Here is a 27,921-nt window from a genome sequence, read left to right as displayed (position 1 = left end):
GTGAACGCACAGATAATAAGATGGTGTTGTTTTTCTCAGCATGTTATACTTTATTTCTTATATACTGTCAGTGTAGGAGAGCGCGGGCGAGCTTGGGGAGAGAGGAACACCGGAAGTCACATTTCAACTTGGGTCCTTGCAGGTCACAAAGAACAAATGGTCTGTGCAGTGTGCACTAACCTGGCCCTAACTGAGCCACTAGGCACGCCCACACATGACAACTTTGATAATGAATATGGTAACGTGTTGGAAACAAGTTAAATAACCATGCTATCAGTGTCAGCTATCATAATAAGGGCCACTAGGTATCTCTTTGAGCAAAGCTGAGCAGCCTCTGGAAGCAAATTACAGCCAGAGGTAAACATAATTAAAGTTATATGACCTTTGTGGCGATAGTGCCGTGTTCATTCCCTTGAAAATGAATGAACCCAGTACAGTTGTTATGGCTAAACTTAATTAATGATGAATTGATGTGATGTGATGTGATGCACGCACACGCACACGCACACGCACACGCACACACACACACACACACAATGAACAATATGACGTAAATTTAACATCAAAACATTAAACGCCATTGACATTGAATGGAAAATTTTGTGTTAACGAGCAAATCAGCTAACCAATCACAGGCAACAGGCATTCTGATTGGCCAGTATGAGATGATCCATGATGATGTATGATGATAAGAGCGCCTCACTTCACACGGGTGTAATTTTTATATTGTAAGAAATATTGAGAAACTGTGTTGGTAAATGAGTATGATGTCCAGCTTCCACCTTGCCTATGGTCTCACTCCAAAGAGCAGGCCAGGAGATGTGAATCCCACTCTCTGCACATGACTGAACAGTGGAACGACATTTTGGCATCAAAGCTCTCAGCTCAGCTTCTGGTGCGGTGGAAGGGACTCTACGGTCACACTATGCTGTATGTTTTACGCTCCTATCTGGACTCGGAGTAGCAGAGGCAGCAGGATAAACAGCAGGAACGCCAGAGCAGAGTGAGTGAGCAGTTAACACTCCGAACGCCCAGGACGAAGTTATTTGTCCTTTCTATTAGTAACGCCCGACGCTCAGGACGAAGTATTGTCCAAAAGACGAAGTTTATTGATACGAGAACAGATCGCATGGCTGTATAGCCCAGGCGCGCCTCCTGGGCTGTCCTCGGTGACGCGCAAGAGTGAGGCGTCATCGAAAAACTCCCTCCTCTGTTTAGCTGATGAAAACGAAAATCTTAAAACGTTCATAAATCGCGATCTAAATCATCCCGTCTTTTTCTGAAAAAATATCCTGTGTTAGGCGGCGCTCCGTGGTCCAGTCGCTAGTCTCGATAGATTTATTCTTGTCTCCCGTTGTTGTCGATCGACTCTCGAGTGCTGTGGCTATTGTTAGCTGCTACACAACATCATGAACTTCCGGCCGGTCCGTCCGGAAAAGGCGTCCGTGTTTATAAATCGACTGGGCGCATGAATGTAATGGATTAAATAGTTCCGGGCAATTAAAGTGTTAAAAGGAATACTGGATAATAGATGTAGAGACATCTGTCTTCATTGCCTTTAGACCTAGCACTCTTCTCTCCATGGGTCAAATGTTATATCCCGGTACCACTGTGTAAGTTAACTTAACTGCTGGTGGTTTATCCATAATCCAATTGAAAAGGATACATTTTCTGCCCAGAACTAAAACATTTTTAAGAAGCATAACATTAGATGGGTTCAGGGACCTGGTCCGATCTGGAAGGCTGAGCAGAAAGAGACTTGGTTTCTTTTCAATTTAAAAATGAGATTTATTTCATTTGGAAATAGGACCAGAATTTTGAGAACAGTCCCAAAAGCAGTGTATAAATTATACTTTTGTACGTGTCTTTACATTTTGAGCATAATGGAGATCTTAATCTCTATTCTATTAATGAATGAATCAATCGGAAAGCACAGCGAGCAAACTTGCCGATTTATTTGCTTATGTCTTTGCTGCACAACGAAGCTGCCTTGATCGACTACCAGCTGCTTATGGTCTCAGAGAGCAAGCTACGCCGCTACCACTTTTGAGGGTGAGTTGGAAAAGGGGTGAGTTATCCAGTTACCGTTAAAAGTTGACCTCAGGGTGAAAAGCTGACCTCAGCGTAAGCCACCAGTCACCGAGCATGTTATTATGATGTGTGTTCCATAATCAACACCAATTGATGCAAAATTGCAAATCACAGAACATTTGCCTGCTCCCCAAAAATGGTGGAATTATGGTGTACAGTATAATACCCAACTCGAAAGCACACTAGAATAAGCTTCACTTCCTGCCCCACTTGATGTGTAAAATATTGATTTCTCTGCATACAGCTCTCTTTATTAACTTTCTGTTGGCAATTGATGTTGACCAACCAGCTGAGACACAGTTGCACAGTGGGTTTTTTAATAGCCAAATATCCTCCTGCTAAAACATGAATTTTAATTGACTTCATTATTAGTTTGCATGGCTGCAAAACCATCTTTGGATCAATACGGGCGGTAAACATAAACAACATCTAAGCAGCCCTTCAGCGTCATTAGCATGTAAAACACTAAATGTGGCCATTTCATGGCTAACACACTAGAGCACCGGTAGAATTAAGCATGGATGCAACATTTTGAATTCTCACATACCATGACCTAAATGCTGTGACTCAAATCAATGAACACTTGATCCGAAAATATCAATGTAGCAGGGAAGAGAACTGCAGGTGTTCTGAAGGGCAGATACACATGCACCCATCATTAATTTTCTCCACCCAGCTCCCAGTGATGGAGACAACACCTCTCCACAAAGCAAGGAAATGGGCTGTGTTTTCCCTCGTTGGGCTTTTAATAGCAGATGGAAAGTTCCCTTTTTTATTGTGACTCTGGGGAGAGGGCAGGAAGATGCTGTGTCATAATAACAACAGACTGAAACCTCCCCGGGATCCTTATCAAATTATTCTCTTCCTCCACAGGGCCATTTAGAGCCAACTATACTGATCTCTATCAGAAAAATAAATAAATAAAGTCAGTGAACTAGATCGGTTGAAAGTTACACTCTTGAATTCCTTGCTCATAGCCTTGACACAATGTCCTAAAATTCAATTAAAGTTGCCAATATTTTCTACTCTCGTAAATAGTGAAAGGCTTGACATTTGATTACAACCGCTGACTGTAATAACATAAGTCAGGGCTGACATATTCTCCGAAACATTTCCACAAGACTGAAAAATGTCTGCCTGGAGCCGTCAGCTAAAAATAATGTATTTAATTATAAAATGAAAGAAAAATAAAGGGAAAAAATAGAGTCAATTTGCCTTTGGTCGTTTCCTCAGTACATGGGAAGGTGACAAAACATTTATAGGGTTCAAGCATTTCCTGGATGTGAGCCTCGCACATGGAAAGAACAGTCATAGTGATGGAATGATAGCACCAGGCGGTGATAAATGAAAGCCTACTGACTCCCAAGCCCAATAAAAACACAAAAACATATATGTTTGTACAGAAACTATTTCTGTCCTACAAACGCACAAGCACACACACACAGTCCAGATGTGGGCGGTGCCCCAGTCAACAGGGCCATAATCAAAAGCTGCTGCCTCCTCTGGCCTCATTTATCCTCTTGCCAGCTCTAATAAAGGGTGAGAAGTTGCAGCAGAGCCACACTCAATAGAACATACATACAAACATTTAGTGCTTCCACATGTGTGCAAAGGCAAGATTGCAGAGACACATCATTCAATCCCCTGGCCTGAGATTGGTTCCATTCTTTCTTTCCACACAAATATGTATTTGTCTTAGTGGGGTCATTATGGAATTTAACCCATTTTGGGCGGGAACACCTTTAGGTGTTCTAAACATTATGTTATAATTTAGCTATTGAAAAATAGCAGATCTGCTATTAGCAGGTCTGCTATTTTTGAAAAATCGTGAAAATGTTTATTTCAGAAAACTGGAGGATTTAGAATTTTTTTATTTTATTTTGAGGTCAGGCCTAAATGGGTTAAAGTGGATGGATACAACATATTCAATTCAATTTTATTATAGTGCTGAATCGCAATAAGTTGTCTCAAGGCGCTTTACATATAGAGCAGAGGACACCTCCACACTGAGCAAGCATTTTTGCAACAGCGGCAAGGAAATCTCCCTGTTGAACTAGAAACATCAGGCGGAACCAGACTCTACTAGGGTGGGTGGCCAACTGGCCATCTGCCTTGAGTGTGGTGGGGTAAAGAGAGCGGGAGAGAGGAGAGAGCCATGTTTTGTTGGGAATGAAAGAAGTATGGCTATTTTAATGTCCATGTTCAGACCATGACATTTGTTCTACCCATCTCGCAGAGGTTTTCCCTTGTGAAGTCAACTAACAACAATGTACTGCCTACATGCATACTGCGCAGTACAGTTTGATACAGCAACAACTACAGATCCTGTCTACTAAAAAGAAAATCCCCAGGCATGGGAAATTACGGAAAGGCCCTCTAATTCCGTCAGAAGAAATCAACCCATCTTGGAGAAATCATACAGGCATGAGACTTACTTTCACGTGTGTAACCACATCTACTTGTAACTGCAGCTACGCACCTCAAACTAGAGACTCTAATTCAACAGATTAGCACCAGCTGCCTCAAGGCCCCTCAATCTTTCTCTAGGCAGAAACCTGACCATCTTTTCCCATATCAAATCATGTGTTGACATTGCTGCACCAAGCCAAAATCCCCATAGGCATGCATACAGCGCAGGTTTTATGAGAAGCCACTAACTGTGAACCCAAAACACCACCTTTTTAAATTCAGAAAAATACGCGACAAGGTCTTCAAGAAGAGACTTTGGATCAGGATCCAAACACATGGGATTTTCTGATGAGAAAGGAAAATCTATAAGGATTGCACAATAATAGGTTGTCAGTAGCATCTTGGTGTTACCAGTCGACTGTTTCTCGCCTAGGACATGGAAAACAATCATAATCACGTTATTCCCATTACAATGAGCTATGCCTTTCGACAATATATCACAAGTAGTGCTAATCGATTCTATATTATGTGTGCATGTGTCTGCTCAGAGGCTGAGAGTTAATTCCGACAGAGATTGCAGAGAAATAATGGACAGGACGCTACAAGAGGAACGGTAGAGATATTGATGGATACAGTATTAAAGGACCACTTCACCACTTTTCAACCTATCTTCATATAATAGGTCCTCAGTAATAATCATGATAAAATGGCACCATTTTCTTCTACTCAGTCTGCGTCTCATAGGAGGGCTGTGGGCAGTTCAGAAACCTGTCCACCAGTGACATCATCGTTAGGCAGATTGTTTTTTTTATAAAAAAAATAGATTTTTATTATTGTGAGAATGATGGCTTCCATTTTCGCATTGCAACTTTTCAGGACTAGAAAGCCTGCAGTTTCTATTTGCTTTGATTACCCATCGATGATGTCACTGGTGGACGGGTTTCTGAAAGGCCACAGCCCTCCCATGAGACACAGACTGAGTAGAAAAAAATTGTGCCATTTTATCATGATTATTACTAGTACCTATTATATGAAGATAGGTTGAAAAGTGGTGAAGTGGTTCTTTAATGGAGCGAAAGAAGATGGGTGAAAGCAGGTCTTCCAGTTACTGGCTAATGAAGGAGCAAGTTCCCTTGCTCCTTCATTTTAACTATACTGAACAGCGGGGGGTGAAGGACTGGAGGCAGTGTGATGCTGGGAGAGGCAGGGAGAGAGGAACAGAATTTACTGAAAATGTGTGAAATACGGAAGCTGAGGCTTAGAGTGCGTCACTGCCCTAAAACCTTTTTCTTTACCCTCAGCACAAAATGCTGTTGAGTCACATTATCTGGAATACGCACACACACACACACACACACACACACACACACACACACACACACACACACACACACACACACACACACACACACACACACACACACACACACACACACACACACACACACACACACACACACACACACACACACACACACACACACACACACACACACACACACACACACACTCACACACACACACACACACACACACACACACACACACACACACACACACACACACACACTCACACATTCTCACACTCACACTCACACTCACACTCACACTCACACTCTGTGCATGTTTGTTGCATGCATGTTTAATGAGCTAAATTATGTGCTGGCATTAGGACTAATTTATACTTTGTCGAACAAACCTTTAGACGAAATAATGTTGACATTTTATTCAGATAAAAATATGGCACTTTTGTTTGAGTGACACTTTGTCGAAAGGGTGGATCATGCAGTAGGCTATAATTTTGCCTTTAGAGAGAGACAGCAGCATTAAAGAAGTTAAAGTGTCTAATGGAAAATCATTTGGGTCTAGTCTAGTGTGAAATTATGAATAATGGAATAAAATGTTAGTGATTAAATAATCCACGTAGTGGTCATGTAAAAATGCATAACTTGCTGCTATCTACAATTTCACCAAAATGTGAATTATTTTCTTTGCTGCATAATTGACATATTATTCAGCCATTTCAAAATGTTGGTTTGAGTTCAGATAATGTACGATGAGCATTTACCATCATTTTGTGTTACCTTATTTAAGATCTTCGTAAGGTCTAAATAAATTGCATACTGTAATCAGAAAAATAAATAACATATAGATGAATTGGATAATCGTATGTTGCTGCACAATTCATTACTATTGGTTGCTTTTGTGTCCTACAATGTGGAAGAAGTAAACAACAGTAGAGTACAGAAGAGAGGACAGCAGAGAAGAGTGTTGTTGTGAAATCCATTCAACTCTATCTCTCGTAACGTTCCTAGCTGGCTAATCTTGATTTGTGTAATGGTAAGGCTAATTACAATTTTATTTAGAGAAAACATTGTGGGATCAGAGTGCCGGCATGACATAAGCAGAGATGAAAGATTTCTGAGAAAACTATTTTTCTATTCCCAAATATTGAGCAAATTAGTGCCTTTTGAAGACTCGCAGAGACAATTAGTCTGTGTTCACATGGGGAAACAGTGGTCAATGTTTGCTGCGGAGCAGTAATTAATACTCATCAACACCAAACCTTCCATATATCTGGCAGTTGATTTATTTAGCCCATTAAACCCAAATGTTAGTGAAGAATAATGCAAATGTAATAGTCTAGCTTGTTCAGAGACTAATAGAATCGACCTACTGTAGAGTTACGTACCGGTAGATAAGGAAGGAAATTGTGTAAAGCCCAGAAACCCATCTACCCTCTGTTGTGATTGTATCTAAGAGAGTCCAGGTGAGCGAGTGGCTGCAAAAATTACTGGATGGAAGACATGAATGTATTTGTTTTTACAGCAATATAACTTGCAGAAAGTGTAGGTCGGTGGCTTCAGTCATACCTTGCACTGTGAGGTGGGCTTGGGCTTCGATGGTGGTGTTGGCACTGTCTGCCATGCAGGTGTAAAGACCAGCATCACCCTCTGTCAGACTGGTGATCTGGAGGCTGCTCCCTCCAACCACCTCTATGCGACCCACACTGCAAAACACAAAAGGGGTGAGTCACAAACGGAAGAAGACAAGATGATGACAAACAAATCTCAAGGTTCATCTCCATTGCATGGAGAATAAAGGATTTATTAACAGTACACACATTGCACTTAAAAAATGCAACGGTACCGTATATTTTGTTTCTCATCTTATTCATGCTAAACTGAGTAACTCGTTTTTTTATTGATTATACTGCAAAACCTAGTAAACACTAAACCCTGCACTTAATTCATCCTTCAGCTGATACCATATGTGGTTTTCATAATACATAGTAATGGAATGTGAACATTACCATTTCTCTGCTGATATATACACTACCTTGCCTCAGTCTGGATTTATGAAGACACTTTTCAATTTCTATAATTTTTATCCCACGATTTTGTAACACATACTTCACCCCTGCGTCAATTTTCTATTGTGATCCTGGGCTCTACACACTCTCCGCCAACCTGGGGAGAGCAACGGACTTGAACTCATGCTTCCTTCATGCATGAGTGTCCAGGTTGCTCCTTTACACCTGACAGGGGGGAGTTTCCCTGGTTGGATGTAGCACGTGGAAGGAACACGTTATTCCAACCAGTTCCTTTCCCCTCCATCAGGCTGGCCAGGGGGAGGCAGTTTAGTGACCAGGATTACTGCATGTTTTTTGTGAGGGTACCTACCCTAGGGGACACGGGGAGAACATGAAGACACTTTTTAATGCTTCACTGGAGGAACTGTTGATCCTTTATTACATAGTAAGTCTAGGTCTTGTTTTACAGAATGAAACAAACTAACATTTCATTAAATTTATTTTCTTAAATATAAATGTCATGTGCAGAGGGGGGCTTGTAACTCTGTGGTTCCGCAAATTAATCCCGTGTCTCAAGCCTACGCATTGTACCCCGACCCTAGTGTGAATATCAAACTACTGCAACTCCTGCCTTGTATGCATGTAGGAAGGAAGCATATTACATTTTCATCAGATGAAATAAGTGTGCCTATACCTCAGACCCCAGTCACTCTACGCTAAATGAACATGGCACAAAATGCATCCCACATTGATTTGAAAGCGAACCCAATTTTTTATTATAGATTTCAAGAATGTTTACAGTCACAATCTCACACACACAACAGTAACCACAATAGTTGTTGATCTTTTATGCCTTTATTTATAGGACAGTTAGACTGACTGACAATTAGAAGAGAGATGGAGAGTGACACGCAGCAGAGGTCCCTGGGATCGGGATTCGAACCCGTGACACGCTGTCAGGATGCATTTGCAGCCTAGGTGCCCAGACTGCTACGGCAGCGGCCCAGGCCTGTTTCAGGTCATTTTGAGGTTGAACCCAAACTTGTGACATGTTATTGTAGTTGCTGTACATGTACTGCTTGAACCACCAGGTAACTCCTAAAATAACCATTTACACCCAGAACTAATCTTAAGCAGCGCAAGCTGTCAGCTTCCCCATAAAGCCACCAGGGAGAGCACTCTACTCCTCCCATTGCGGAGACAGAAAAAAATGAAATAAAATCAATAAAAAAGCAGTGTATTTAGACATGGATAAATAGAAACAAAGAAGAGTGAATGACAATAAGGGGCAGCAGGTTGGCTCCAGAAGGGTAAATTACAGAGAGAGCTAAGCATGTGAATGATACTGTGCAGTGACAAGAGGAAGGCAAGATTAGCCACTATAATTTGCCACAGGGGTGGAGATACACGCAGAGGCAGTGAAAGGCACTCTGTGGAAAGCAACCCTTCTGCCAGCTATTGAACTGTCTTTAAACAAAGTGCGGACTAGCTGGGACTTTCATTCACACCCTCCTCTCTCCCTCACTGGTTTCTACTCAGACTGTTGGCAGAATTGGCCCTGGGGCCATCTGTCTCCGTCTGTCTGTATCCTAGAGTGGGGCATTCATTGGAGTGGCTCTCTACCTGCTGTCACTGCGGTGACGTCACTGGTGGTTGGGGGAAGTGCAGGGCTTGTAACGCACCACACCCACCCAAAAAGCCCACACTCTATTGCACGAGCAGGTTTGCACGCGGCTGTTCTCGCCAAACTCGGCCACAGCGGGGCTGCTGGTCATCCTATATACAATGCATTTAGAATGCAAAAACAAAACAAAAACTAATTCTGCCCAGAGAAGGGAGGGGAAAAAAAGAGTGAGAGCGGCTACATTCATTAACATGGAGCGGAAGAAAAGCAGTGTCCGTACGCTTATGCTTGCGCGCCTGGTTGGTTTCACGCGCAACAAAGCACAAGCATACTGTAGGGAGGGCCAGCAATGGTTTACACTTACAGGCTCTTTAAGATTGCACAGTTAATTAAAATCTGAGAGTGTAAAAAATGACCCTTAAGTTAATTAGCACTCGGACGTACAGTAATGTGTAACTACAATTATTTGTTCTCTGACTCGCCACACTGCTAAACAGAACAAGACAGAATAACTACAAATGCCAAATGCCAATAAGATAAAGGGCATGGGTTCATTGCAAAGCCCCACATGTAAAACCCACGTCTATCGAGACACGCATTCAAACGTCGTCACTGAGCTGGGCATCTATTCATAGATTCATGGCCCTTTGTGTTGCATGTACTGCACCATGGAGGTCAATGGGCTCTATTGTAATGAAATGACACATTCTCAACAGCTACTGCACAATTTCTGGATACAATTATAATATCTAAGGGCCAATTGCTAAATTGAAAGTGCTTCGCAGAATGAGAAAAGTGGCCATTATCGAGACAGAGAGGAAGAGCCGAGGTAAACGGGCTTGCTCTGAATGGGTCTTAGAGATGCAGTAGTGCACAGCACCATTGTCAAGGTGTGTTTGCCATTTACTGCTATTCAAATTGAAATGAGGCTCCTTGTTGTAGGAATACGCCATGTTGTGCATTAGCTGACTCCTTGGCGAGAGGCGCAGGTAACAAGGGTGCTAATTAAAAATACATCCTTCAGCATTCACATGCAAGAGCTGTTTAATTATCTCGTAATTTTCACTGTCACTTTTTATTCACACGAAGACTAGTAGATGAGTGCATGTGTGTGCACACACATACAATGAGGTGAAGGTGTTCGACAGATTGGGTGAGATGCTGCTAATTGGCCTCAACCTCTCTTTATTGGGCACGTGTAAATCTTGAAGCCGTAATCTAAATGATTTTCATAAAATCACAGTGTGTTTATTGCAACCATAGGTCGCATTTACTATGAAAACCTGCATCTCCCATCCGTCCGTATATGGTCACATGACATCATGTGACTTCATGAAGAGTTGAAGACCCTTAGATCTCCATATATGGTTGTCAGTCCATCACGCCTCGTGACATTACGCCTCATGACACGCTCCAATCTGACATCATCAAACCCTCTAGTCGATAACCATACATGACAAGACTGGATCATCACGTAGATCTGCATATATGGAGCTGGCCAGCAACTCTACATCTGACCTCACGGACACCAGATTAATAGTAATAACTCCTGCTTCTTAACTGTGCCATATTAAGAAGCTCTGTTGTTTCAGAGAGATCTCGACCTTTAGATCTCCATATATGGAGCTGACATTCCATATGTTGATCTGACCTCATCAAACCCTGTACACTCAAGACACGCTCCATATATGGCCAGTAGTAGAATTCATTCCATATGTTGATCTGACCCCCCATGCCAAAGCGCCAGCACTCGCCCAGCAGTCTGCCGTCTGCCGTCACCCAGGCGGATGCGTCCACACAACGTCGCTTCTCGCCCTCAGGGCGTCTTACTGGTATGTACTATATTATATATATTATATATATATATATTATATATATTATTATTTAGTTGTACGTCGGTTTTCACAATCTCTGTATTGGAAATGATAAAGTTGATATTATTTTGTACTATCTATCTATCAAAGTTATTTGTGCTTATTGTTCTTTCTTTGTTTGCTTATCAAGTAAATGTTCTCACATTGATTTCAAGATGTTGCACTCTTGCACACTGTGCGCGATCCATCACCTCCTTTTCCTAAGATGTTGCACTCAAAACATTCTTGGACAGTGGTTCTCAAACGTTTTGTGCCCCCATACAAGGTTTGTGTTATTTATTTTTCATCACAGGATAAAAGGTTTCATGGTCATGATTCACCAGGGTCCTAGATGGCTTGATTATAGGCTTAAAATAATTGATAGAAATAATTTTGTAAATCTCCATGGGAAAAATGAATGGCCGATTTTTCAGTGGAACCAGACACCATGCCCACTGCTATGCCCCATTGTAGGGTTAAAATGGCAAACAGATTTTGATGCTATATAAACTCATTTAGCTGGGGACCACCCGGGCACCCCCTCAAGGATCCCTGAACTAATTTGGTTCAAAATGAGTTCTAAACCATGGAACTATTGTACTGCATGGTTCAATATGAATGCATGTACTGTTACACCCCTAGTAAAAGGTGCCATTCACTGCCAAAGTGCTGGAAGGAAATCAATTGCCAGTCACTTTTCATTCAGAACAAGCCATTTATTCTTGGTGTCCCGCCCGAGTATGCAGCAAAAGAAATTTGATCAAAAACTCATTCAGAACGGTCCAACACAAGCCTCTCCATTTTTCTACACTGTAGCCTTAAGCGACCACTTAAGAGACCCTGCACTCGTACGATAGACAGGGACAGGGGAACAGAAACGTTTTAGTATGAGAGGCAACTCAGCCTTCAGTAACACGTGCTGGTCTGGTCAGTACACCTGGGCAATATACACCCTGCATATCTCCTTTGTGTGTTTTGCGTGTGTGTGTGTGTGTGCAGTGATGGAGTAGTAGGCCATGTGGTGGGAAGTAACTAAGTATTCAAGTACTGTACTTAAGTACAATTTTGAGGTGTGAGTATTTTCAATTTCCAATACTTTTACTTCTACTCCACTACATCTCAGAGGAGGCAATTATTATACTTTTACTCTACTACAATTATTTGATAACCACTTCAGCTACAGTATATAGATTTTGGCCATTTGAAAATAGACGATCTAAAAGCTCATGATGTGACGCACTGTGAGCTTGTAGCTCTGCTATTTTCTTTTTTCTTTTTTTAGAGATTTGAAAACTCGAAACGGGACCTTCTGTATAATTTGTACTCTTACTTTTGGTACTTTAAGTATATTTTTATGCCAATTTGTACTTTTACTCGAGTACAACAGAGTATTTCTATATTGCAGTATTGATATGTTTACTTCAGTAAAACATTTGAGTGCTTTTTCCACCACTGGCTCCCCTGCTAGAGAACAATCAGTGCAGCTGGGACGTGAGCCATGCCATCAGCAGCACAAAGAGGAATCACAACTGTCGGTCACAACAAAAGGGGCAGTTAATTACCAGTAAGACACCCTGAGGGTGAGAAGCGACCTCACCCTAAAGCGCTGAAACAACAGAGCTTCTTAATACGGCACAGTTAAGAAGCAGGAGTTATTACTATTAATCTGGTGTCCATGAGGTCAGATGTAGAGTTGCTATATACAGTATATGCAAATATAGGTGATGATCCAGTCTTCTCCATGACACACGCCATGGAGCGTGTCTTGAGTGTACAGAGTTTGATGAGGTCAGATCAATATATCAAATCAAATCAAACTTTATTTATATAGCACATTTCCAACAGCCAAAGGCCAACACAACATAGACATCAAAGGCAAGAAATAAAAACAACATGTATTGACAAAGAGCAACAATAAAATAAACAAAAGGACTCAATTGCAATTAAAAGCAAGGGAGAACAGATTTTAAGTAGGGATTTAAAAACTCTGATCGACTGGGTAGATCTAATGGTGAAGGGCAGTGAGTTCCAGAGCCTGGAATGAATTCTGTACTGGCCATATATGGAGCGTGTCTTGAGTGTACAGGGTTTCATGAGGTCAGATCAACATATGGAATTAATTCTGTATTGGCCATATATGGAGCATGTCACAAGGCGTAAAGGACTCGAGATGCATGTTTTCATAGTGAACTGCGACCTACGGTTGCAATCAAAGTTAGTAGGGAACTATACACTTTGTTGAGTCTCTCTCCTGCCACGATACCAGATACCTGTCCCTCTATCTGCTAGCTTGCCGGCACTGTGAATGCCAACTATTATGAAGGTCCAGGTATTGCGGCTGAAAGTAAACTTGAGCTGAACTTCCCCTTCCGGATTGGGTCTAATCAGTGCCTTGCATTTTGAAAAGGGAACAAATCTTTTCTGTCCACAAATGGCAGACAGTAAACTGGGATAAGAATTTCCACTTGCACACATTTTACTCCCAAACAAGATATCTCCCAATCTACTGACTGGATCACCATGGAATTATCTGTGCATATTGAATCTCACGAAAGAATCGCTCTTATTGATTTTGGTGACCAAATAGCAGTTTCCCGTTTTCTCCAAATATTGTGGGCAGATTGCCTTGCTGACTTCTGGCTTTCACCTGTTGCCATCTAATGCACCATATGGTCAAACACAAAGAGTAAAAATAATAAAAGTCAGGGTGGGAGAAGATGAAGAAAAAAGAAAGAAAGAAAAAACAGTGCATTGGCTGCGGCTTCTCGAGTCAATCAGCCATGAAAACGGTTTTGTTTCCCTCTGGCTCATAATGAAAAGCCGCAGGGCCCCTGAGATGGGAACAACTCTTGCATACCCTACTTTATTTGGTTGTTTATTTATTTTTTGCCCTGACGGGACCTGCGAGACTAAACCAATCTTTTGAGTGCCATATATTACAATGAAGCCTGCAGCTCCTTAACCTGCAGAATATCCATAATTGTGAGTTTCCTAATGTGCTGTATGCTACTCCATGGGGGAGTGTGTGTGTGTGTGTGTGTGTGTGTGTGTGTGTGTGTGTGTGTTCCATCTCGATAATCAAACATGATTTGGTTTGCCCATCAACTGTACAATATATGGTACAGACTGGCATCACATGGGAATAATCCAGAAGATTTTACCACTTGGGTTCATTAATTACAACAGATTATATATAGATGAGTAAACGTAGGTAGATGAGGAAGCAAGTAAAACTACAAAGTTTAAAATACATGTAACGTGTCATAATGATCTGAAGGCAAGACAAGGACAGTAGATGCCTTGCGGGGAAACAAGAAAGATAACTGGTCTGTTTGCATGTGTGTTTTGTGATGTGATGGAGACAGAGAGACAGCCTAAAAAGAGTTCTCATGCTCCACTGGCAGAGAACAGTGTTGCGTGTCTTGTTTTCTCAACTCCAACATGGCAATGAAAGCACTCCATTACCTTAGCTCACTCTACTGCTGCCATCTATCATTCCACTTGCGGGGAAGAAACTTGAGCTCTTCCATACACGTCTAACCGCAGTTCCCATGCCTATCTGAAATTAAACAGTACGTTGGCGGCTATTTACATGAAAATTGCCATTATGTTAAATAAGTAACAAAATGGTGATGTGACGTGTGTGTGTGTGTGTGTGTGTGTGTGTGTGTGTGTGTGTGTGTGTGTGTGTGTGTGTGTTTTTTAATGATATGTTTTCACTTGTCTTTCATATGAAATTACAAGTAATCCTAGAGAAGATTCTGCAATTCCCCAGCACATGCCTTTCACACCAAACTAGATGAATGCCGTCACGTTTTGTGGTCTTCTGGTTACACTTCAACTCCTGCTTGGCAACCACAGTGGAACATAATGTGCTTCTTGCACTTGGAACACCAATAATAGCACAATCACTTTGCTGTTGAAAAGGCAGTGGGAGCTAAGAATCGGGTGGAAAAGTGCCATCAATCCTAGTGATACTGAAGGAGCCAGTGAAAATCATAAGTCATTAACATTGATGGGTATAGTGTCTCTGATGGGTTACACCGTGTCGGTGTCACAGTGGAAAAATGCACTTTCGTTGTTGTATTTGTTCTTATAGCAACAAATCTCAAGTGCCTTTCTTATTTAAGAAAGCAGTTAACCGTAAATTGGTTTGAGGATAGAGAGTGTGCAAACTTCAAAACAAAAAATCACAGTGATAGGTTCAGGGTGGAGGTTTCATATTGTTGTTGTTACTGTGCTTTCATCTGCACAGAGAGCGAGACAGGTTCAAGTTTTGAGTATCTCTATGGCAGAAAGTAACCTCAGGCAACAGTGTAATCACTGTTGATTACCTCCATAGGATGCCAAGTTTAGCTGAAAAGTCTGTGGCATTTGCTCAACTGAAGTGTCTTTTAAAAGAGCGATAAAACCACTGACTCAAAGTGTGCTGTGCTATGCTGAAGGAGCTGTCACAACGCTGCGGATCAAACAACTTTACTGAGCACTGGGCGATTAAAATCCCATTTGAAACATTTCCCCAGGACTGCTATGGAATATTTTCCATAACATCATCTTGGTGAGGAGCGATTGGTAATCCTCCCAAACACACTCACCTAAGAATGACAGTGTATTGCTGCTAATAAACACACATTGCTAAGTGGGTGTGAGCAAATCATGCCAGAGTAAAGAAAGACCATGCTTTACGGTCTGTACGTTAAAAACAAGGTGTTGATATACGTAGGATGGTTGTAATATAGGCTAGGCTAAGTGGAAATTCACTACAGCTGAAACATCCACCACCCAGCTCTGTTGTTCACTCACTACAAGGACTTCCCAAGGCCATCGAAAGTGAATGTGTGTGTGTGTGTGTGTGTGTGCGTGTGCGTGCGCCATGCGGAGCTTAGACCATAGTCCTATTACAATCCCAGTACAAACACCTCCCAACACACACACACACACACACACACGCACGCACGCACGCACGCACGCACACACGCACGCACGCACGCACACACGGTTCATACATAAGTAAATATAATTAACACAATCATATTTAAATGAGGGAATGAAGACAAGGAGCAGAAGAGACAGATGGCTCGGAGGTTTTCGAAGGCGGGTGATTTACATGCTCTGTCAATTCCCTGACGCTCGGCACCATACATAATTCATCCATTTTATTGACTGCTTGGGAATTCTATTAGGTGATAGAGTGACACCCCCCCCCCCCCAGAACAAAAACTGACTGTCCTTTTCATGCGTGTAGTCAGGACCAGCAGGTAGAGGAAGGAACAAGCTCTAGTCCTGCATACTGTGAAAGCAGGATGGCACCAAGTAGAGTCGAAGGGGATTCCAATTCAACATGTTAACTGAACAGCCTGCAAGGTTATGTTCTGTCATGATACTGCTGAACTGAGATGGCATTATGTTGGGCAATCTGGTAATAGGTTTCCAAAGCCTAAGTGACAGTGATGGATAGGTCAGTCACAGCCATCCTACTATAAATGCACAAAATCTCTGCATGCGTGTGTGAGTGAATCTGTCCTTGGCGTATCTGAATGACCGACGTCAAACTCGGTGCACATATCGCAGAGGAGGTGACAATCTAGTGCGAGGTGTCAAGTTTGTCTGAAAGACGATTGTCCAGAATCTGATCATATAGCATATTTGAACCGCAGATCCGGCTAATATTGATGAAATCAGGGAACTCCAAAATATGGGCGTAAAAGGGGCAAGTCTGTATGTCTGTCTATCATAACCCCGCTTTTCCTCACTGGCTGGACCAATTGATCCGAATTTGCACACGGGCACATAGCATCACGTATAAAGACAATATCACTGCGTGGATATTAGTCTCGTCCTTCTCAGTGTTACGTTTTTATTTCCAAGGGGCGGTTATAAAGAAATTCAAACAGACTCCATTGGTTAGACCTACAACCAATCAGAGCAGTGCAGCCCGCTCTTGCAATGTATTTCACAGATAAGCCCGCCCCATATTTGCATACAGGGCCCTGGTTGGTTCTAGCCTGAGTTGGTTCTAGTTATTTAGGGGGACAGACGAATCTGGTTGGTAAAAAAAATACCTAATCTGCCTGGGGCCATAATTATTATTAAGGGACCAAGAAGTCACGAAGTGACTTTGGTCACTTATTGTTTGTGTGTTTTTTTTCTTCTCCTCCTTCTTCTACCTTGGCAAACGGTGACTATGCAAAGCCCATGACCATTGGCCAAAAGGTGGCACTATAGCACTCAATTGAAAATGCTAACTTTGAACGTGCATATCTCATGAACCGTTTGACCGTTGGCAATGACACTTTGATACACATATGTGTCTCCTCATGCCGAACAACTTTCGTGTTCTGACTTTTGACCTCTGACCTTTAGATCAACCGCCATTTTGAATTATATGAAAAACAGTTAAAATGTATCTCCTCCCAGGATCTATAATCAAAATGCACAAAAACGTCTACACGTGAACTTTGGACCTATACGGACCTATACAGAAAATAATTTGTTATGAGAGACGAGGCATAAGCACAGCTAAGTGAACGGTAAGCTAATATGACCGTAGGCATCGCTCTACGGTCACCGTAGAGCGATGCCTACGGTCATATTAGCTTACGGTGGCCGAGTGTCCGACTGAAAAATAAAAAAAAGTTAGCTTTTGCGAGAGAAACAACTGGATATATGAAAACAAGCCCAAAGCCCTTCGCCTTAGACATAATACAAGTGGCAATTAGAAAATAACAGATCTACAAGCTCACAATGCGTCGGCGCACACGTGTCTGCATGTGTGTTAGTTTGGCTGTTCTTAACCCTGGACGGGTATGGACTAGTACAATCATGTAATTACTGGCTATTAATGGGATGAACAACACTTTTTATTAGGAAAGAAAGGACCACATGGTCTGCTGGTTTATTAGTTATAATCAGCCCCATCAAGGAGTCATTTTTGTCAACTGATGCTTGTCTAAAGGTTCATGTGATGAAGTATGCCTCATAGCCATATGGCAGGGTTGAAGTGTCTCCATAAACTCATCCCTTCTTATGTCTGCAGCTTTGCTGACACTACTTTAAAAGACATGTGTGTTCTGTGCTCTCAATCCAGAAGACCAATTAGAAACTCCTTGTAGATTCCCCCTCCTCTTTCTTTCCTCCCTTCTGCCCCCTGCACACAACGCCATTACTAATTGACAGCAGTTTCGTCTTCTCTCAAGTAATGCCGAGACGAGAGCGACAGTCATCTCTCAAAAGGAAAGTGAAAAGCGCTCCACTTGGTGCCGTTATTAATTGTCAGTGTTCACATTACAGTCCAACAAACCACCGATGTAATGAATTCACCTTTTCGTGTTTTCGAGGTGGGGTGCCAGTGAGGGGGCAGGTCACTGTAAAAATGAGGAGGGCCTTGCCCATTTGTTAATTGCACATCTTGCTAATTACACATGGAGGCGCCCATGGGGGAAGATCCAGACTCTGGGCAGTGTTTTTATAATAAATAATTTAATAACTCCCTGATTAGCCAGTTCCCGCTGACAGCCAGACATACTCGCTGACAATTCCATATGGTGTTAAACACACTTACATTTTGAGCTATGTTCCTATGTTGGGGATTACAGTAGCTTTAAACTCAGACACTAATGGTATTCAGGCTGACACTACATTGGAGCCTTGCGGGTGCCAGGTGATGGCCTCAAATTGAATTCCACTGATGGTGAAAGATTCCAGCCTAGGCCTGTAAATTGAGATGAATGGGCTGGATCTAAGCTGTTTGGTGTTGACCCTACAAGTTCTCAAGTTATTTAGGGGGACTATGCGTGGGTTAGGTAAACAAAGTTCATTCTTAAAGGACAACTTTAGTTTTTCCAACCAAGGTTCATGTTTTAGGTTGTTATTAGAGAAAGTAAAAGATGAGTGTTATTTTTCTTTTCATTTGCTGCTTTCTTTCGTTTTAGGGATTTTAGCTGTTTTTGACAGGGGGGCGGGGGCATTCGAGCATGGGGCTTTTTTATTATTTACTATAGTCCTACTAGACCCCAAGAAATTACATCTGGCCATAAAAGATCACGGGATCTACTGAATGTGTCAAACTGACATATTGAGCCTATACACAGTGTGGCTTCCCCCCAGTAGGCTACCTTCACATTCAGTAGATCCTGTGATCTTTTGTGGCCAGATGTAATTTCTTGGGGTCTAGCAGGACTATAGTAAATAATAAAAAAATAAATCGCTATAAAATGTTGTAAAAAAAATACATATTTAGCCCCATGCTCGAATGCCCCTGCCCCCCTGTCAAAAACAGCTAAAATCCCTAAAACGAAAGAAAGCAGCAAATGAAAACAAATGAACCTTGGTTGAAAAAAACTAAAGTCGTCCTTTAATTGGTGACAATGAAACTTTGTCCAATACAAATGTCTCTCAGGGATTTGGACCGCTGGTTCTGAGCTAATGAGAGCCAGAGGGCTGAGGGCACATGGCGGCTGTGGCACCCTCTCTCCGCACTTAATTTCTGAACTTTCCCTGAGCTGGCAACCCTGCAGCCCTCGTCTCCGAGCTGAAGTGGTGCTGGCGTTGGCACGTCTAGGACCTACTGTACCCCCTAGGGCTGTTGGGGCCAGAAGTGGCAGAATGGCATTAACACCTCAGGGAGCAAGGCGCCAGCACTTTAAACGTGTTTGCTCTGGAAGGCCACTGGCACTGGTGTAAGGAGCAGCACATTACTGTCTCTGCTGCTTCTCAGGGGCTGGGAATGTGGGACAGCCAGAGAAAAAAATGGTATTCACACAGTTCACAATAAAATCCTCAAGTGTTAACTTTACTCTAAGAGTGTACAAATGGAACCAAATGGACCTGTAAGGATTTTACAGTGTACCAGATAGCTTTGGAATAACACTTGACCAAAATAATGATTCCGATAACCGAAACAGGCATTTGCATCTAGCAGCATTAGCACACCAGATAATGCTATATTGGTATGAGCAGAGCTCCTTTAAAACCTTTTTTTTGTGTTAAACATTACATTTCGTTTTCTATTATTTTTTTTAAATATTTTTTATAGGATTTGCATATAGTAACAGTGTCACTAGTGTTCATCAGCGTACCTCTCCTCCAGGACCTTGTCTCCAACCATCCAGCGGACACTGGGGGCAGGGTGGCCACTAATCACACACGGGAGCAGTGCGCTCTCCCCCGCCACCTTGGTCACAGCTACAGGCGGCACCAGAAATTCCAGCTTCCTCTCATCTCCCGTTTCTGCAAGGGAGAAGAAAATAGGCTCAGGGTGGGGCTGGGGTGATGTGTCCTGCAGGGCGGGTGTCATCCGTCTTAAAAAACAAACAAATTAAAAACAAACGAGTCTCAGGACCCTTTCCTGACACCACAGCTGAAATGGTCCGATGACTGATGTCCACGGTGACAACTGGAGTTATCTCTTTGGGGGTCAAATGATACACAATGGCTCAATGGATGGGTAATGTCTATCGACGACCAGGAGGTCAGTCAGTTTAGTTTCTTTGACTCTATACGGATGTAGGACTTTAGTGAAAAGTATCATTCCCCTGTGGCTTCTACTGGAACACAGCTCATTAACATACACAATCCTGAGTCTCCATTCAAAACTGGAGTTGGAATTTAAACTAAATCTCTCAGCAGAGTTAATTGAGGTTTGATGAGTGGATACAAATGTACAAATGTATTTCTGTCAAAATAGCATCTGCCATCACGCAAACATGTTTAATTTCCCGAAACATCGCTGTATACATGTAAGCCTTTCTGCCACAACGGCACATATCCTAGGGACATAAAGAAAAATAAGAGGGCGGAGGCCCTCAGTGGGGTCTTGTTGTACACTGATTTATGGCCTGTAATATCTTCTCTCTGCTGGCAGGGGCCTGGTGCTTAACAATTCAGTAAATAAAATGTCTGAAGGGGGAGATGAGACACGCTGCCACAGAGGAATTCAGCTCCCCTTTGAGTTACTGCAGCCTCACTGATAACCCCAATGGGAGTTCCATCTTTCCTTTAGTCTGCTTCTCTTGGGTCAGGTCAGATGTGTGCATGTGTTTTTTTTGTTTTGTTTTTTAATGCAATTGTGAACAATAGCCAAGTAAGATAAGATACATATCCATTGGCCAATCAAATGGTTCACTGCAGCTCAACAGTCAGTGTGAGGGGTGGTCAGGAGATGTCTATGAACTCTGCGTTTAAAGGCTTGAAGACCATTGTCTGTGATGGAGTCAAATACATGCTCTGGTAGGCTGTTCCACACCCGGACAGCAGTGTGGAGAAAAGTTCTGTCCAATGTGCTTGAAGAGGTCCTGTTATAGTGTCCTCCTGTTATAGGTAATGAGCTGGGCAGATGGAAACGCCATGTACTTAAATAATCAAATGGTGCAATGACCTGTTTTTCTGTGGGTTCACAATTATATAGTATTTGGCTACAGTTATTGTGCAGGTCATGGATATGACCAAATAATATACTGGTGGACGAAAATACAGGGAAATATTTTGAAAATTAGTTCTGTATGTTACAAACTGATAGCACCTGGAATCATGTCTATAAAACAATGCATATCTCATCCATTACTGCTGAAACACAAGCCAGTGCTGAATTAATATGAAGGCATTTCACATGAAATATAAGAACCAACTGCATGGTGACGACAAAGAAGTATCTCCCCTTCTTGTTTTACTTTCAATATAACTACAGCTTTTTCATTTTTAGTAATTGTAGTTCTAATGAGATTACCTGGCACAGTTTGAAGCTGAGCCTCCTCGCTGGACTTGGTTGGCCCTACGTTCTCCACAAGGCAGCGGTAGAGACCTGCATCCGCCTCCGAAGCGTTACTGACCACCAGGGCTCCGCTGGGCAGCTGGAATATCCTGGTGTCCATCTCCAGAGGCTGACGTTCTTTCTCCCAGTGGGTGAAGGGTACCAGGTCTGGGTTGACATCACACATCAGCACCCGACTATCGCCCAGATGTACAGTTGCTGGCGCTGGTGGGTTGCTAAACCTGGGCATACCTGAAGAGAAAGAGGAGAAGGGTATGAAATCCTGAGTACATTTTCTGCTAGTGAGTTAAGCCAATATTGTGTGTGTGTGGGAGATGACGACGACACATTGTTAGCTGGGAACGTGTTTACACAAGTCACGTGACATACTTTCAACTGAAAATGTGCGACACTATTTTGGGCTAAAAAAGAACAATTGTTCGCTGAAGCATAAATTAGAATTTACAGTATATACCTTTCTGGATCGTTTTCACAAAGCTACTCCACAACTTATGATATGATGATCCAACTTTGAATGCATGACACAGTGGTCAGTGGCCATTACTTACTAAAATAGGTGAGTAAAACATTTTGTGTGGGAGAGGCGAACATGGCAACTTATTTCACCCCCACAGATATGCAAGCACAACTGCGTGTGCGTGTGCACACACACCCGCCCACACACAAATACACAGTGGTGGAGCGCAAACACTTATCCCCAATGGAGGATGCTAATTTGCTATGTGGCACAGAGAGACACCACACTAATTATAAAAAGTCTGGATCCATAGGCTGCTTGTGTTGTTCTACCCCAAACTTTCATCTCAGTGCAAATAATTATTTCCTGCATTTGAAAAACTATTGATCTGGAATCAACACCAACAGGACACACTCCCAACAATCACAAACAACGCTGAAGAATTAAGAGGAACTCATGCTTAAACTGCAAATAGGACACTCTGGTCTGTTAATAAGAAAGCAGAGCTGTTACTAAAAACGAAGGAGGCCACTTCATCATCTACCAGTGAGAAAAGAAAACCTCCATGCTGTGTTATTACCATGGAGGGCCTCCTGAATGTTTGGGTAGGCTGTGGTTGTCTCCTTGGTAATGGGAGTTTTTGTGAGACAGAGAGAGGATGAGAAAAAAAGAAGAAACAAGAAATGACGACAGTCATATTTGTCATGTCTTGCGCACTAGAACTATACCGAAAGTCCATATCCAGGAAGTGGAGTTGAAGGCTTGTTGAGTGGGGAGTGGGTTGCCCAGTCCTCTCGAGCACACACACACACTTCAATTTCTTTATTTGAGTCCACAATATCACGCACGCACGCACGCACACACACGCACACACGCACACACACACACACTTCAAATCGGCTCCCAAGAGCTCTGGGGTAAATCACACTTAAAGATAAGAGCTTCCAGCCGTTGGCTAGAGACACCTCTTCCTGGCCTGAACTGAGAAACAGTCCAAACTCAGCACCCTGTCACCACAAGCACAATACATCTACACTGCACCCATGGTATTAAAAGTCCAGAGAATGTGAATTCTATTGGCTCTTTGGCCAACTGCACCACAATTGTAAAACACTTGTTTATCTGTGTGTGTGTGTGTGTGTGTGTGTGTGTGTGTGTGTGTGTGTGTGTGTGTGTGTGTGTGTGTGTGTGTGTGTGTGTGCACGTGTGTGTGCACGTGCGTGCGTGCATGCATGCGTGCATTGTCAGATGTGCAATATGTTGATCATGGTACACTGACTGACTCAGAGTTATTACTTATGGATAAATTAACACTGATGATTTTACCGTGTGGGGCATTATGGACAGGAAGTGCTGATTGGGGCTAACACTATCGACTCCAATTAATTACAATTCTCCATTTAATCTGTGTAATCTGGCTGTGGGTGTTTCATTTTCCACACCTCTCTCCCTGGCGCTATCTATCGAACAGAGGTGGCGCGATGCCAATCTCAACACTTATTACAAGTGTGTGATGAAGCTCTGTGATTGCAGTGCAAAAACCAATGATGTCTGATGTGAAGGCCCATCACTCTCTCTGGGTGTTCTGCTCCATGGGCTTTGTCTTTACAGGTGACTGGAGGGCTGAACTGACTGGGTCGTAAGAGCAACCTGATTGCAACATTTAGCTTTGCTCAGAGCTTCAGACCAGAATTTACCAGCTTGCTGTGGCACAGACATGGGCAGGACAGGTATTTTGCTTCACAGTGAAGATCATTTTCAAATTGTTAAATCCTGGGATATACTTAGGCTGGAAATGGCCGCTCTACAAGCTCACAATGTGTCACACTGTGGCACGTTATGAGCTTGTAATGTACATCTGTTTTTTACATGTGCGACACTGGTGTGCAACTAAGTATAAATCAGGCTTTGGTTTTGCACTGGTGAGTGATATCATTTCGCAGGTCATAGTTAAGCCGGATTGATCTGTATGAGCCAAAGATGCAAGATCGCCACAAGAAGCAAATGTTTTTCACGATCTCCTTAATTTAAATCAATGTGTCACACTACGTGAGCCGACGTGAGCCATGACATCACACACGTTTTGCGGATTCCCCCGCATGTTGCCCGTTTACATGGAGACGTGAGGCAGAGCATTTTCAAAGATTTCCACTCTGGAAGGGGGTTTCACATTGTTGCGCCCGATAACACCATTGACGTCTAAAACTGGCCATTCATTATCAATGGCAATTAATGTTTGTGTTGGGACAAACACTCAAAACTGGCCATTCATTATCAATGGCATTTAATGTTTGTGTTAGGACAAAGTTTGCACACAAGCTGGACATAGGAGGGGCTAGCGCCCCTCAAAACTATAACCTGGTTTGCAACACAGCAACATGTGAACAGGTAACAGGGAATGAGTGGTACATCGTACCCTCCTCTGACAGTGAAACTGCTGCACGCAACATTAGATTCATTGAACACTACATCAACTGCATAGCCTTGCCAGCAAAATATCTAATCACATGAATGACAATGAAAGAACGTGTCCATCATTCGAGAGATGGAGATAGAGAAGAGCAGAATGAAGCCGCTGAGCTGCGAACAAGGAGAACGACTGTCCACCATGCCTACGAGCAAACTATGTGCTATGCGCATGCCTGCACACACACACACACACACACACACACACACACACACACACACACACACACACACACACACACACACACACACACACACACACACACACACACACACACACACACACACACACACACACACACTATTCTTAATTAAAAGCAAGTACTGTATAGAATGACAATGAGCAGCTTAAGGGAACGTGCAGTAGGTTCTAGGGATGTCCCTTTGGATTCAACATAATTCTAATGCTGAATGGATGCCTTTCTCCTTGGATAGACAAAATATATGACAATTTGACTTAATCATTACCATTTAAAGGACCACTGAAATAAGAGTTTATTTTGTAGTATTTTAGCATAAAAATATGAGTAATTTTAGATTATAGAGGCCAGTGAAACGAAGTTGTGTTCAATTATGCATTTCATGTATTGTTGAATAACAATAAAGCTATCTATCTATTATAGAGACCTCTCCTATCTCCCATGAGCTTCTGCAGTAGAGTACAATAATAATATTTGACCAGCATTGGTTGTGGTGTGGTCAGAGAAGGGTACATGATCACCCAAAGCACAATTACTATGAATATTCAATTCCATTCATTGAATTGAATAGATTAATTAATCCCCATTTTCAGACATAAAAGTTTCACAGAACATGGTGCAGAGAGGGAGAGATAAAGAGAAAGGGAGGACAGGGAATTTAAGAAAAGAAAATGTGTCCCATTTGATGAGACTATACCATCCATATGGTGACTACCATAGATATTACAGGGAGGGCAAGTTATTTCATAAACAAGAGATGGCTTTAGAAGGAGCTCGCTGATCAGATCCTCTCAGTTTTACACCGGTGCCCATCTGGCCCAGGGCCTTTATTACCGGGGTGTGGATGTGAGTCGTTTTAACACCTCGCGCTCTCTCCCAGTGAGAGTGAGGATGTTGATGTGATACATCCCTGCAGATCCCCGTCAATGCCTCTCAACGTGAGTGTAAAACCCATTTTGTTGTTCGTCTGGCAGATAGAGATGACCCACAGGCTCGCTCCACACTGTTGACTGTAGCAACTTTAAAGTCTTAACAAGCAGCTATATAGTTGCCCAGCTGAAACATCCTCGACCTCCATATGGACATGTTTTGCTCCCCTGGTGCTGGTAAAAAATAACACCAATATATTTTATTATGCAGGAAATTGTCTCTGTCTTACAACTGCACTATACCAATTTAGAAAACTGTGTCTACATGAATGTTTTTCATCAATGAGTAGGCCAATCAATCTGAAATTCCAAATGGGCATTGAGCATTGGGCAGGGACATATTTTTTAATTTTCCCAAATGTAAGTCTGCATGTAGTTGTGGCACACAAATCCCTGTGTCTGGACTAGTTTCTGAATTATTTATAAACCAGTAATGACAAACTAAGACTGGAGGTAAATTCCAGGCGCAGTACTCATTGTTGTGCAGGTAAAACAGACTATTACATTCAACTCCTTTTCTTCTTGCTTCACCTGTGGAATAGGCTATAGGCTTTGTTATTATCAAATAATCAAAGAGAAGGCATAAAGAGAAGGCACTCACTGGTATCTGACTAATGGATAATACATTTACCACGTTACGGTTGTGTTTATGACTATTTAATAACTTGTTAATCTGTCAATTACTTTTTAAATGAACCACTGTGATTAATTTAGACCATAATGTGATGGTAATGAGGTCAAAGTAAAACATGTGGGTAATGCTCATCACAAGTTAACCCAAGCAGATTGAAATTAATTAATTTATGTTTACCAGTAGGTGTGTCACAATACACTAATTTCACGCTACGCAATACTGGGCTCACGGTAATATGATGATATGATACACTATTATGGCAATACCAACCAGTCCAAACCCAAGGATGCACACTACCGCCATTTTATTGTTATCAAAATGGTTTCAATTATCATAAACATTCAGTTCGACTGCCAAGCATCTTCAGCTTGGCAGAGGTGGAATATGAGTTGTTCATATTCAAATTAAATAAAATTATACAAGACAACAGCATTAGGGACAGAACAAAGCAAGGGACATGAAAATGGGGATAGCATGAAAGCAAGCCAAACAGAGCAACAGATTGAATCAGATTTAAGCCTTGCCTGTGTTTAAATCACATTTGAAAACTCACTTGTAGTCCTTGGCATTCAAAAGTTTTGAATAAGGGTTTCCACTAGGCATTGTGTCTATATGTTGTCCTGTTTATTGTTTGTTTTGCTCTTGGTATTTTAATCGTTTTTCTTTGGATACCGAGTGTATACAGCACTTTGGTTCAGCACTGTTGTTTTAAATGTGCTCTATAAATAAAGTGGATTGGAATCATGGTTAATATAATATATATAATCTTATAGACAGTAGAATAATACATGATCATTATATATATTTTACATATAAATGTATTTTACATATAAATTACACTAAGCTCTGAGTTCTCATCTCAACTTTATCAACCAAAAGTGTAGTTATTTTCAACACAATAGCTTGAAAAGTGGGTTACTTGTAATTCTTTGATGATGCATTCTTAGATAAGACCATATGGTTATCTGATCAGAAATGCTCCTATTATTGCCTCTTGCTGCTGAAACGGGTCATTGATTGATTGATTGATTGGTTGAGTTTTTAGAATTACAGTACATTTCAAGTACAACTCAATACAAAAACTGTTAACAGTGAGTGGACGACACCATAAAGCATTACACTTGTTTACAATAGGGCCCACCATTTTCAATTCATCAAAACATTTAGAGACGTACGA

General features: G+C 42.0%; 1 protein-coding gene across 4 annotated transcripts in view; it reads right to left on the bottom strand.

Annotated features, from left to right (window-relative positions):
- neo1a (neogenin 1a) overlaps positions 1 to 27,921 on the bottom strand; it is a 200,514-nt gene that overhangs the window by 69,807 nt on the left and 102,786 nt on the right. For all 4 annotated transcript variants that reach the window (XM_079496866.1, XM_079496868.1, XM_079496867.1 and 1 more), the window contains exons 3-5: positions 22,014 to 22,289; positions 20,368 to 20,518; positions 7,374 to 7,510 (exon numbers count right to left, since the gene is read on the bottom strand). In XM_079496866.1, coding sequence (XP_079352992.1) covers positions 7,374 to 7,510; positions 20,368 to 20,518; positions 22,014 to 22,289 — 564 coding nt within the window. The remainder of the gene's footprint in view (positions 1 to 7,373; positions 7,511 to 20,367; positions 20,519 to 22,013; positions 22,290 to 27,921) is intronic.

The sequence above is a fragment of the Electrona antarctica genome, assembly GCF_951216825.1.
Source record: "Electrona antarctica genome assembly, chromosome: 3".
Classification (NCBI taxonomy): domain Eukaryota; kingdom Metazoa; phylum Chordata; class Actinopteri; order Myctophiformes; family Myctophidae; genus Electrona; species Electrona antarctica.
Note: the sequence above shows the minus strand (reverse complement) of the source record. Positions and strands in the feature narration are given on the sequence as shown.